Source organism: Lepisosteus oculatus, chromosome 20 (genome assembly GCF_040954835.1).
Source record: "Lepisosteus oculatus isolate fLepOcu1 chromosome 20, fLepOcu1.hap2, whole genome shotgun sequence".
Classification (NCBI taxonomy): domain Eukaryota; kingdom Metazoa; phylum Chordata; class Actinopteri; order Semionotiformes; family Lepisosteidae; genus Lepisosteus; species Lepisosteus oculatus.
The window spans coordinates 12,132,575-12,144,297 of NC_090715.1; the positions used below are offsets into that span (position 1 = coordinate 12,132,575).

At 46.7% G+C, this 11,723-nt stretch overlaps 1 protein-coding gene across 1 annotated transcript; it reads right to left on the minus strand.

Moving 5' to 3' along the window:
• Nucleotides 1-1,441: 1,441 nt before the first annotated feature.
• On the minus strand, nt 1,442-11,270 carry ldhd (lactate dehydrogenase D). The gene is made up of 11 exons (XM_006641310.3): nt 11,031-11,270; nt 9,831-9,943; nt 8,790-8,931; nt 8,087-8,228; nt 7,048-7,207; nt 6,634-6,833; nt 5,921-6,049; nt 4,716-4,843; nt 4,049-4,139; nt 3,397-3,508; nt 1,442-2,510 (listed from the first exon to the last, which is right to left on the minus strand). Exons 1-11 carry the CDS (start codon nt 11,139-11,141, stop codon nt 2,345-2,347), a joined length of 1,494 nt encoding a protein of 497 aa, XP_006641373.2. The 5' UTR covers nt 11,142-11,270; the 3' UTR covers nt 1,442-2,344.
• Between the last annotated feature and the right edge of the window lie 453 nt (nt 11,271-11,723).

An 11,723-nucleotide genomic window follows, 5' to 3' on the forward strand; every position in this document is an offset into this window, starting at 1 on the left:
AACCCTACCTAATACGAATGCTCACCCCACAAACAATTGAATACCAGTTCTTTCATCTGCTTCTTGCCTGTTCTCAGGCCCCTTTGATGTTTAAGGCTCAGGCTACCAGAGAGAATGTGTTTGTGTCTGCTTTATTTTGTGCTTGGTGTTCTGGCACATTTGCATCACCACTCTATCGAAGCTGTATAGTTTAATAAGGCAGAGATCTGTTCTTGTGTTATTCTGTGCTCTTATTTATAGCCATCCTGTAACAGAGGTTACTATATTATTGTTAAGAGTAATGAAAGTGAATGACTGCAGGGTGCCTAATAACCCTGTATTGGAGAAAAGCAGTTAGAAAATGGATGGATGGTTGCAATTAAAGCTACAGATCATAATGGCCGTATCTACAAATGAAATGTCATTTTCTTTTCCAATGGCACATGGCTGAATGTTGCACACTCAGATGGTTTTAGCAGGCATACAGAACTGTGAATTTGTTAGAAACAAAATATAATTGAAGTGGGCAGAAAACACACTTTAAGGAAAGCAAATGCTTGTAGATGGTGGGAGAGAGATTTTCCCGTCATTTGGTTGGTTCAGTAAGCAAAAATAAAACGTTTTATTTTTTATTTGGGATTTTACCAATGATGGCCGAAGTTCAAACCCCTGTGAGACCAGTGAACTTTATCAAACCTTTTCTTGTGATACGGATCTGAGGTCAGCTGGAAAATGTCGTTTCAATGGCTCTACGCTGTGGAAAGAGTGTGGAGCGTCACTGAAAACAGCAGACCCGATACAATTTGTGTGTCTGCCAACACCTGCATTTACACTGAAGGAGTAAATCAGTAGGTGCTCTTACATGGCATGTTTAAACTTTTTAGCTCTAATTCACCACCTTGTGGTCAAATTTAAAATGTAAAAGATGCTACCATTTTATAAGCTTAAACGCCACTACATTAGACTCATGATTTCTAAAACAACCCTTTCTCAGACATGTTTATTGTGCTGACTGGGCTTAGTTACTGAAAATAATGAGCTATTTTTTTTAATAACACAATCAATAGGTTTAAGCCACAGATGTATATGTTGTTGAGGTGTTAACATATTTAATCATGGACAATGTCCTTAGTGGTCTGATTCATACTATTTCACCGAGGAAAACAAAATAGCCAGAGGGAAATATCAAAGTGATTTTTTCGGCAGTGGAAAAAGAAATCGCTGAGAAAAAGTGTTCCCTGTGAATCCAGAGAAATTCCAGCATTTCAGTATGAACATGATTGTGATCTGGTCATTCCTGAGAGGATAAAAGGAAACACAGGATTCGACCATGAAGATGATAATAATAATCATTAATTAGCAACCCCTCACAGAGCTCAAGAGCACCAGTAATGTCAAATTCATTGTCCATTCAAAAACAAAGAAAATATATTTTTATGTACAGTATGATAAACTATTATACTTTTAGCATGTTCACAATTATTTTATTGATCAGAATAAAATACAACATTAGTTAAATCATGAACAGTCTGTTCAATCAAGCCCTCAGCACACATTCCTGAATACAGCTATTATGTTCAGGGACCTGATATTATACCAGGTGCAAATGAACATTCACTAGGTTTGCACACAAAAAGAGCCTATTTTTTCTCCAGTCAGGACTTCATTTTAAAAAATGGAAGCAATTTAAATAAAAATTTTACTGACAAAATTCGTTTGAAACTACACAATCATGGTGCTGCTTTGCTTTAAGTATTTAAAAGCGAATCTAAAAATAAAAGTTGTTTGATTAGTATCAATGGAAAAACAATCATGTATCTTTAGCTCTCTTTCTGCTTAGTTAAACCTTCTTTCAAATGTAGAACAAAAACTGCGCATGTTACTTTACACAACTCTCAAAACAAATGCAATCCTTCCACTGAAAACAAACAGGAGCCCTATGTATAATGAAGATCAACCTTTGCGAATTCCTTACCAGTGTTCCAGTAAAATCGCCAGCATCACCAGTTCTACAGCGAGTGGAAATTTATTTTAGCCCCAGCTGGTACGCATGCACAGAAGTGGACTGGTTGGAGCAATCAGGGCTCGGGCACCTTGTTTAGAGCTGTAGTTGCAGTTTTGAAAATGGGGCCTTGAACCCGCAATCCTCTTGCTATGCAGCCCTAGGGGAGTCCTAGGGGCTTCTCTGCCAGAGTTGTGAGGGACTTTGGTCTTAAACTCTCCCATGTTTCCCTTCTGTGAGTGTACAACACCCCCAAGGGTGCACAGAACTGCATATTGTCCCAGAGCCGAGTTAGTACTACACCAAGCTAACGTGAATCGGGCTCTCTGGAGTGCAGCAGAGGTGTAGAGGTGCAGTGGCCAATTAGAGGACCTTTCCGGGGTTCATGAGGTTTTTGGGGTCCAGGGATGCTTTGAGCGCCTCCATCACCTCCATGGCCTGAGGCCCCACCTCCTCCCGCAGAAGAGCCCGCTTACCCAGCCCCACGCCGTGCTCTCCTGTACAGGTCCCGTCCAGGGCCAGAGCCCTCCTGCCAGAGAGGGAGGGAAGGTCAGAGCTCTTCCTGTATTTCCCCGGGTTCCCTTTTTAAAACCAGGCAGCAGCTGTATCACCCTGCAGCTACCAGCTGGCGGCCCACTGAAGCTCAGCAGGCGCGGGCCTGGCCAGTGCCTGGAGTGGAGACCTCCTGGGAAATTGTCAGTTGAGCCAGTAGGTGCACACCCTGTGGTGTTTGTGGGTCCTAATGCCCCAGTATAGTGACGGAGACTACAAGGCGCCTTCCTTTGGATGACACGTACTGTAAAACCGAGGTCCCAACTCTCTGTGATATTTAGAAAACCCAAGATGTTTCTCCAAAAGAGTTGGGTTGTTACCCCAGTTTCCTGGCCAAATTTCCCCCTGGCCTTTACCCATCATGGCCTCCTAATAATCCCCATCTCTGAACTGGCTTCAGCACTCTGTTCTCCTCCCCACTGAGAGCTGGTATTTGAGGAGAGTACTGGCACACGCTGGCTGCTGTCACATCATCCAGGTGGGGCTGCACACTGGTGGTGGAGGGGATTACCTGTAAAGGTGTACTGTACAGAAGTACAGTAGGTGGGTTACCGTTATGTTAAAGCTCCTCATTTTATCTTTGGATTTTGGATTCACTGGCTCTGAGTAGAATGTCTAGAAAAGCACTATATTATCATTAAAGATTTATTAGAAGAAACGAAACCACAGGGTGTTGTGGCTTCTGTAGAGTATAGTGGTTTTTGTTCTTCTGTTCATTACGAATTCCTGCGAGGCAGAGGGAAAATAGTCATGAAGAGTTAAAGGATTAATAAAACCCTGTTGTGGATTCACGGACACTGTGACCCCACTGTTCTGCTGTCTTGAGAGCCATTTGCGCAGCAAGAAACAGAGCAGTCCCTCACCGGGCCAGGCGGTTCGTGAACTCATGAACACGCTGGACCTCCGCTGGGTCATCTGGATCCAGGACCATGAGACAGTGGAAGTTTCCATCGCCAACGTGACCCGCAATGGGACCTGGGTATGACACACTGAAGAGGTGAGACGCTGTGACCTCGCCACACTCATATACTCAGATAACAGCTGCACTGGGAACGCCGGGGTGTTCTTGGAATTTAAGGGTGATGATGTGCTCTGGGTGTTGTGTAGACAGCTCTGAATATTGTTAACCCCTAGAAAACAAACGGGCACTGAAACAATAGTAGTCCGTTGCTGGTCTGTGTATGCACTTGTGATCCTGGGAGATAAACAGAACCTGTGGCAGTGAAAAAGAGTCCTAATATTCTTCATAATGGCTAGGTGGTGTAGTCATCTACAAGCAAAAATAATTCTTATTTTTAAGGGTCACCAATCAGTGACACTGACATTACCAGGACCGAGACACAAACGACACTCTTCGGGACAAAGCTTCAATTTTTAGGATCCGTTCAAAACTGGCTGCAGGCGAGATATCGTCACCTGACAGAGGGAAATGGAAAAACACTGCACAGATCTGCAAGGGGAGCCTTATTATCGTCACCACCCCTCCCACACACGTCCCCCTCCCTCTCCACGTACCTGTGAGCTTGTTCTTGATGAGATCGGCCTTCGTCTCAACGATGATCTGGGGGAGTCGAGACAGGGGGACGCACACGTCCGTGGAGTAGGCCTGAAAGAAATACCCAGCATAATACGGCCTGCAATAACACAGGAAGACGGTTGCAAACAAGGAGACGCCATTCATCATATCATGATTATCCGGGAGCAGGCTGGCCATAACCAAGTCTCCCCTCAGTAGGCCACAGTCCTGGGCACCTGGGGGCGATGAGCCATTTCACATTAGATTTCCGTCTCCGTTTCCAGTCTCACCTACAGAGCGTTTTCTTTACCCCCTCCCCGAGAGGCAACTGGACATTGAGACAAAAGGGGTGGTGCTTCCATTGGAGCTACCGAAGGAAATCTCATCCCTGGCTGTGTTTGGAATTAAAAGCTAACTGAATTTTTGCAAGTGAAAGGGCGTATAACCAGCAGCGAACAGAAGTACAGCAGGTGGGTTACTGTTATGTTAAAGCTCCTCATTTTATCTTTGGATTCACTGGATTCTTTCATTGTTGCACAGATGTTCCGACCTGCCAGTTGCCTCCTGCTCGCAGGCTCGTGCAGTGGCGCTGCCCAGCACGGGGGGGTATCGGGCTCGGGATGTCCAGACGGCGCTGATGCGTGTCGGGCTTGAGGCCGTACCCACCTTGCAGCCAGGGCGCAGTGCCAGGGCAGCGTACCAGGCATCATGCCGCGCCTTCCAGAGCTTCCCGCGGGTCTCTGCGTCCCGCGCCCAGCTGAAGTCCGAGCCGCCGTTGGCCCCGGCCAGCTCCTCTGCAAAGCGCAGTGAAGCCCGTGAAGACCGTCTCTGAAGAACCGCTCGGGTTTTGTTTTGTGCGGGTCAGTTTGGGTTTGCGGGCACAATGATTAAAAACAATCCGATTTTGGCCAAACAGTATTAGTGGGCCTGAGTCACCCTTACACTGAGACCTGAACACCAGCTGCAGGAAAAGCCATATACTGTACTGAGAAAACAAACTTCCTCAATTTTGACAAGTTCTGGGCGCTCTGCAGAACCCCAGATCTCGTGTGTGGGAGCATGGAGAGACAGCAAAAGAAAGAGAGCAATTACCGTGCTTCAAGAACAATCAGGATTAATTTTCCTATTCTGAGAAAAGAAGCCGATACAGAGCTCACTGTATATTGTAATACAGAACACAATACAGAAATAAGCCAATTAGCAACAAATGCATTTTTCTGCTTTAAATAGGTGTTCCTGTGTCATTTAACAGCAAGGTCCCCCAGAGCGTCTCTGCACCTCACGTCTTGTCTACTGTCTAATACAACTTGACAGCTTTTGAAACACCTGCAGGTTTTAATTCCTTTTTTCATATTTATGCTTAAGCATATTTTGGCCATATTTTTGACACTTGTAATCATCACTCCAGAACTGGAATTGCTTAGTGTTTCTCAGCCTTTCTTATGACTTCAGCCCCCAGATCACACCAGAAGAGTAAAGACAGATCCAGGACTAACTCAGCTGACAGGAGAGTCAGCAAGTTAGCAGTGATGGATCTTGCTGATATCACTGCAAGCTCACTCATCCTCAGGAGGTCCCAGGTACTCCCGTTCCATGGAAATACAAGGGAATCCTGACTAATTCAAACCACATCACACTGTCTACTGTCATCAGGGAATCCAAGCCATTTATGCTTAATGGCACAGCCAGACTCTAACTAGTGAGGTCTACCTGCAATCCAGACTAACTCCTGCTTACTTCACAGCTTTATAAAACCTGAGTTGGATAAGATCCCTGGATCAAATGGCTACTACATACTGTCCTATAAACAGGCTCGATGGCCTCCTCTCGGTTCTGACCTTTCTTCTGAGAGGCGAACGAGCCGCACGCACCTGCCATGGAGACCTGCTCCTCCAGACTCCGCTCGCTGCCGTGGAACTCCAGGAAGAGCGTGGGGGAGGCCGGGTACGACAGGCGGCTGTACCGGTTACAGGCGTCAATCATGACGTCATCCAGGAACTCTGGAAGTCAAAGACAGAACTGTGGAAACGGGGCAGGCCCAGAGCAGCCACCACCCCCGCAAAACCTCAGGTTCAAGTCAATCCAAATTCCTTTATTCATTCCCAAGGGATGCAAATGAAGTCCGATCGGCTTGTCAAGCACTTCAAAATGAGCACATGACCAGCCTTTCCCTGTGCTGTTTTTTTTTTAAACTAAAACAGTGACTGAGCCTATTTTTCTAAGCCCCTTCTCAAAATAGTTTTTCCTCCCTCAAACACCTCTACCACCCTGCTCATGTACCAGGCAGGGATTTACTTTATTTGCCCAATGCCTTTATTCAAGGCAATTCACATTCAAGTAAGAGCACTTAATTCAAACAGTTCAACACAAATGCCACTGCATTAACCAAGAGCTACACATAACAGATTACACAATTAATACTGCACTGATCTCTCCCTATCCCATGAGCCTTCCCCTGCCTCTTCCCATGATCCCCCTGCCTCTTCCCATGATTCCCTTTTATCACTCTCCACCAGCTCTCTTACCCAGATGCTTTCTCCCTCCCTCCTTTCCTCCCCTCCGTCCCTTACTGCCCCCCTCTCACCGATCCTAGCGATGGGGATGCCGCACTGCAGGATCTGCACGGTGCTGTCCACCGCAGCCTGCACGGAGGGGAAGGAGCAGACGGCCGACACCATGGCCTCTGGGATGCCATACAGCCGGAGGGTGGCCTTCGTCAGGATGCCCAGCGTGCCCTCGGAGCCGACGAACAGGTTAGTCAGGTTGTAGCCGGCCGACGTTTTCCTTTAAGTGGAGGAAGGGATGGAGAGTGAACATAATCGGGTTTTGGGAAAAAGAAATAAAATTTGTCCGACCGCCCCCAACGCAGCTCGGTCCGTCTTAGTTGAAAGAGCTACACCACTTGAAAAATGACCCCACGGATTAAGCCTGTACTGTGCCAGACATGTATCTCTCGTGATAAAGAGGCGGTCACCTTTAGGCGCAGGCGAAAGGCTACCTTGGGCGGCGTCCTCTGCCTGCCGTGTGGAAGACTGTTCCATCAGCAAGGACCACCTCCAGGTTGAGCACGTTCTCCCTCATTGTCCCGTAGCGCACCGCGTTGGTGCCAGAGGCGCTGGTGGCAGCCATCCCGCACAGTGAGGCGTCCGCTCCGGGGTCTGGGGGCAGACAAGGGTGTGGGAGCGCGGGCTTGTGGGATAGATCCTACTGTCCATGCTGGTTGCCAAAGCACATTGCCCAGGAGCCTTCAGGAAATGGCGAAATGAGGCCAAACTACTAGTGAACAGAGGAGCAGGGAGAGCCAGTTGGTGTCCTCTATTTTCTATCTCTATTTAATTTTTTTGTCACCTTTTTATTTTGAAGCATCGGGTTCAGGCTTGGGCAGCACTGTGGCTTAAAAATGCTTTCCTGCAGCACTGGAGCCCTGAGTTCAGTTCATGAGTTTGGTCTCCCCTTGTTCGCGTGGCGCTCCCATTTCCTCTCACTGTCCAAAGACATGTCCATAAGTTAATTGGCTCCTGGGAAAATTGGCCCTGGTGTGAGTGTACGTGCTTTGTGTTGGACTGGCATCCCCGCCAGGGTGTACCTATTGTGCCTTGTGCCCGTTGCTGCCCTGCCTACTGGATAAAATGGTTAGAATAAAGCATGGATGGGTGTTGAGGCTTGGAGGGGTACGATCTACCTTTGCCTGTAAGATCAGAGATTCTTGTCATTCCAGAGCTCAAGGGCATCTACAATAAGCTGCCAACCTTAAGCCAGGTGACACATCTGGAATTTAGCTTTGGCTATTTTGTCATTTTGATGGTGAGTGTATAACGTTTTTCACAATACTATGCAATTACAGACCTACATTCAATTAATAAATTGAAGGCTAAATATTTGGAACCAGGGATTTGTCCAGTTATTTAAATAATTAGACCATTTAATTCAGACATGGCGGAAACAAAGAACTAGAAGACGCTGCAGGCCACCAGGAATGCGGGTTCTGACCCCTGCCCCAGGTCACACGACAGCACGGTGAACTACGCTGTGCTTACCGACAGGAAACCAGAGGCCGCTGTCCCGCAGGTGGCTGTTGAGAGCCGTGCGAGTCACACCGGGCTCCACCGTCACATCGAAGTCCTCAGCGTGCAGGTCCAGGACCCGGTCCATCTTCCGCAGGTCGAAGCACACCCCGCCCTGCCACAGCACACAGCAACACTGGCACACTGGCCATGCACAGCTCACGGTTTTTACAACGCCCGCATCGTTTATTCCTTACAACAAAACAAACCTGAACTTCTCATCTCATGGACTCTTGGCCACCAATCCCTTGAAAACTACTTTCTGGAAGAACTTGATCTCCCTTCTACTGTTCTCTTATCTCTCACACATTTGTAGGTATATTCCTAGTAGGCTGCAGATTTCATCTCACCGATAACGGGAACAAAAGCGTCTGAAATTTGCCTCTCCAAGTAATCTACTAATCCCCTGCAGAAACTACAGCGTAGCTCCCCACAGACTTTTAGACACATTTTGTATTCCTGCAGAGCTGCCTTTAAAAACCCACTTGTATTGTGCTGAATGCAACATTTTAAGAGCCAAAAAGAAAAGAAGTTAAATGGTGGGTTGTGAGGGTTCAGTAAAATAACAGAGAGTCCTGCTGAAGAAACCCACGAGGGCCAAACTCCACGTCCTGGATTGGGAGCAGCCAGACGCGTGGCCCCCGGGTCCCCCTCCCCTCCAGGGCGCACTGATTACCTTGAGGGCCCCGACTCCTCCTTCCAGGCCGGTCCCGGTGCCGAAGGGGATGATGGGGAGGCGGTGGTGGTGACAGATCCGGGCAAGGGCGCTCACCTCTTCCACGCTCCGAGGCCAGACCACCACGTCTGGGGGCCGGCAGCTGAGAAACACCAACACCGCCAAAATCCTGCCAGTCCCACATTACCCCGCCATCACTTTGTCCTGGGTAGGGTCTCCCCTCCCACAGAACTGAGCCGATGTTTTATATTTTTCTTAGATATACCATTTTCAATGTCTGCCTAAATCCTTACATAATAAATATGAATCCAGTGACAAATAAGATACTAATGACTATAGAAGAAAGATGTAAAATAACATAAGCATTTGAAGAGCCAAGAGGTCTTATTAGCAAAGTATGAGTTCAGTCAAAGGCTCAATCAGCAGCAATGAAAACCCAGTAGCCGGTTTCCCAGGATCTGTAGAAGGAAAACTGGTTTTGAATAAAGATATGTGTGGGGAAAGTCCACCTTGGTACCCAGGAATTGTACTTCATTGCACTACTTTGATCAAGCCAGTATCTTCCTGGATTAATAACTTAATTGGTCAAAGTGCAAACTGGTCCAGAGCTTTAGCCTGCACTGGAATAGAAGAGATCAGAAAAGCTTTGGCAGTTTACATGTCAGTGGATGAATTTGCTTGATTCGCTCGTGTATAAATTGCCCAGCCATGTTGTTGAACAAGATTCTCTGGGATCCTCTGAGATGAAGCTGGATGAAATCCTTGGATCAATAAATGAATGGCAACTAAATCAGCAGGACCTGATGGATGGCACCTTTCCCGTGTTCTTATCAACTTATCATGGTACATTAGTGCCCTTAAAAGAGACATCAAGAGGGATTATGGAGAAGATGGCTTTGAGATGGCTTTACCATTTTGGCTTATAAAGAATCTGGGTTCTGTGCGATGACCTTCTCCTGAAACTGCCATCTGTGCATCTGTCTGCCTGTCATTGATCCAGGAAGAGCACCTCTGAGCCCAACGCACACACGGCGGCCTGACCTGTGCACCGACTCATCCCTGCCATGCTGCTCCCTGACTGCATCCCCTACAGAAACACCCTCGTCCCCCGTCACGGCGCGGAAGGCACCCACAGCGCGGTCCAGCTCCCGGCTCTAGGGAAACGAGAAGGAAAAGAGAAGCTTATCCGGACCGTGCAGTATCCTGAGAGTGGGGCACTTTAATCCTTGAAGTCTGATCCTTTGCAGAAAAACTTTACAAAACAGCACAGGATTGGGAGACCCTGAGTAAGGGCACAAGGGATACACACAGTCAGGACTCACAGGACTGGCAAAGCCTCCAGACAACCAGCAAAGCTCTGGTCCGTGCTTGGATTTATATTACAGACACTGTGCTTGAGCTAACTGTACAGTAAATGATTCATGAAAACTGTGAAGGAAAGAAATTTAGTGCACAAAGCCATTTTGACAATGACATTGCACACAAGAGTGAGCTAAACTGGCTCAGTGTGACCAGTATTTGTGTTCATAATGGATTGCATGTGGTTACTGAATAGTATATGAGCTGTTCTCCCAGGTCCCATTTGTGATCTCACTGATCCACAATGAATAGTTTCCAGGATGCAGTTGTTTCAATATCCCAGCTAACTTTTTAAGCACTCCTGTATGAACACTTTGGAGTGCACATGCTCTTGTCCCCCAGGTAACACACAATAGATATATCCATGGCATAAATCTCAACTTCAGTCTTCAACTATCCCTGCCTGTACAAGACCAGACTATCAGACATGGTGTTTATGCTGGCTCTGGTGTGTGCCTGGTGCTAGCATGTTAAAAGCAATCCGGTTTTATGACATTTGAATCAACAGGTTAAAAGCACCTGCCAATGAATTATTGTTATGTATATAAACAGACACTGCACATTTTTTCTTGCAAGGCTATTGATTTTTAAGACTTAATTATTGATCTTATTATGTATAATAATTTTAGCACTGGTGAGGCCAACTTTAAAGCTCTCTTGTAAACATACAGACGAAATCAACACCGCGCATCGACGTCGAATTGCACTGTTTTGAGGACAAGGGGGTCACCAAATATTGACGGGGCAAATTTAAAATGAGAAGATAAACTTGGCGTTTTAAAGGTGTTTACAAGAACCGTGCATTGGGTCCCGACCTACGGGACCGGGCCAGTGCTGTGGTGTAACCGTGAGAATATGGAGAGACGGAAAGACGGCGCTGACCTGCTCCCCGGCCGCGTAGCTCTTCCGGTCAGTGCGCAGCGGAGGAGCCCGGCGGTGCGCTGCCCACCTGCCCTGCAACAGGTGGAGCTGCACCAGGCGAGCGAAGGACATGGCGAGCGGGGCTCCGAAGTCTGCGGTTCAAATGCTCTTTCAGGAGATTCTCCCCCCTCTGCAAAAAAAAAATGAAATTATTTTGCTTCCGGGTAAAGGCAGTAGTACTGTACTACAATACTGATACTAGTACTGATCTACACAGCTTCAAATTGCCGCACTGCGAGCCGACTGCCTTGAGCGCACATACAGATACACCCCCTCGTTAGTACACAACCTGGCGTCTTTAATAACCCGTGAAATGTTCTTACTATGTACGGAAAATAAAATATATCTTCTGAAATTCAATACCGAAACAGAAAGCAGAGAGTAATAGACTCTTAACTATAAATACAGTTGGGTCCATCGTGAAACTTTGATCAAGCAACAATCAGTATGAACTTTTCACATGTTTTTTTATGTTTTTGCTCTTCATTTCGGCTCGATTTAAAATAACCCATAGAAAATAGATAAAAAATTCTCATCAATTTAAAAACGTTTACGAAACATTATAATTGTCTTTTGCGCTAACAAAAATGTTGGAATTTGTTTTTTGACTCTTTAATTTCAAGCGGGTATGCATTTTTTTTTATTTCGATGTGG

Bases quoted from the DNA above. Each gene is read 5' to 3' on its own strand.
- ldhd (XM_006641310.3), bottom strand. From the start codon at position 11,141: ATGTCCTTCGCTCGCCTGGTGCAGCTCCACCTGTTGCAGGGCAGGTGG. The intron at 9,944-11,030 runs GTCAGCGCCGTC...TCGTTTCCCTAG, and splicing joins GCTACGCGGCCGGGGAGCAG to AGCCGGGAGCTGGACCGCGC. The intron at 3,509-4,048 runs GTACGTGGAGAG...TGTCATACCCAG, and splicing joins CATCAAGAACAAGCTCACAG to GTCCCATTGCGGGTCACGTT.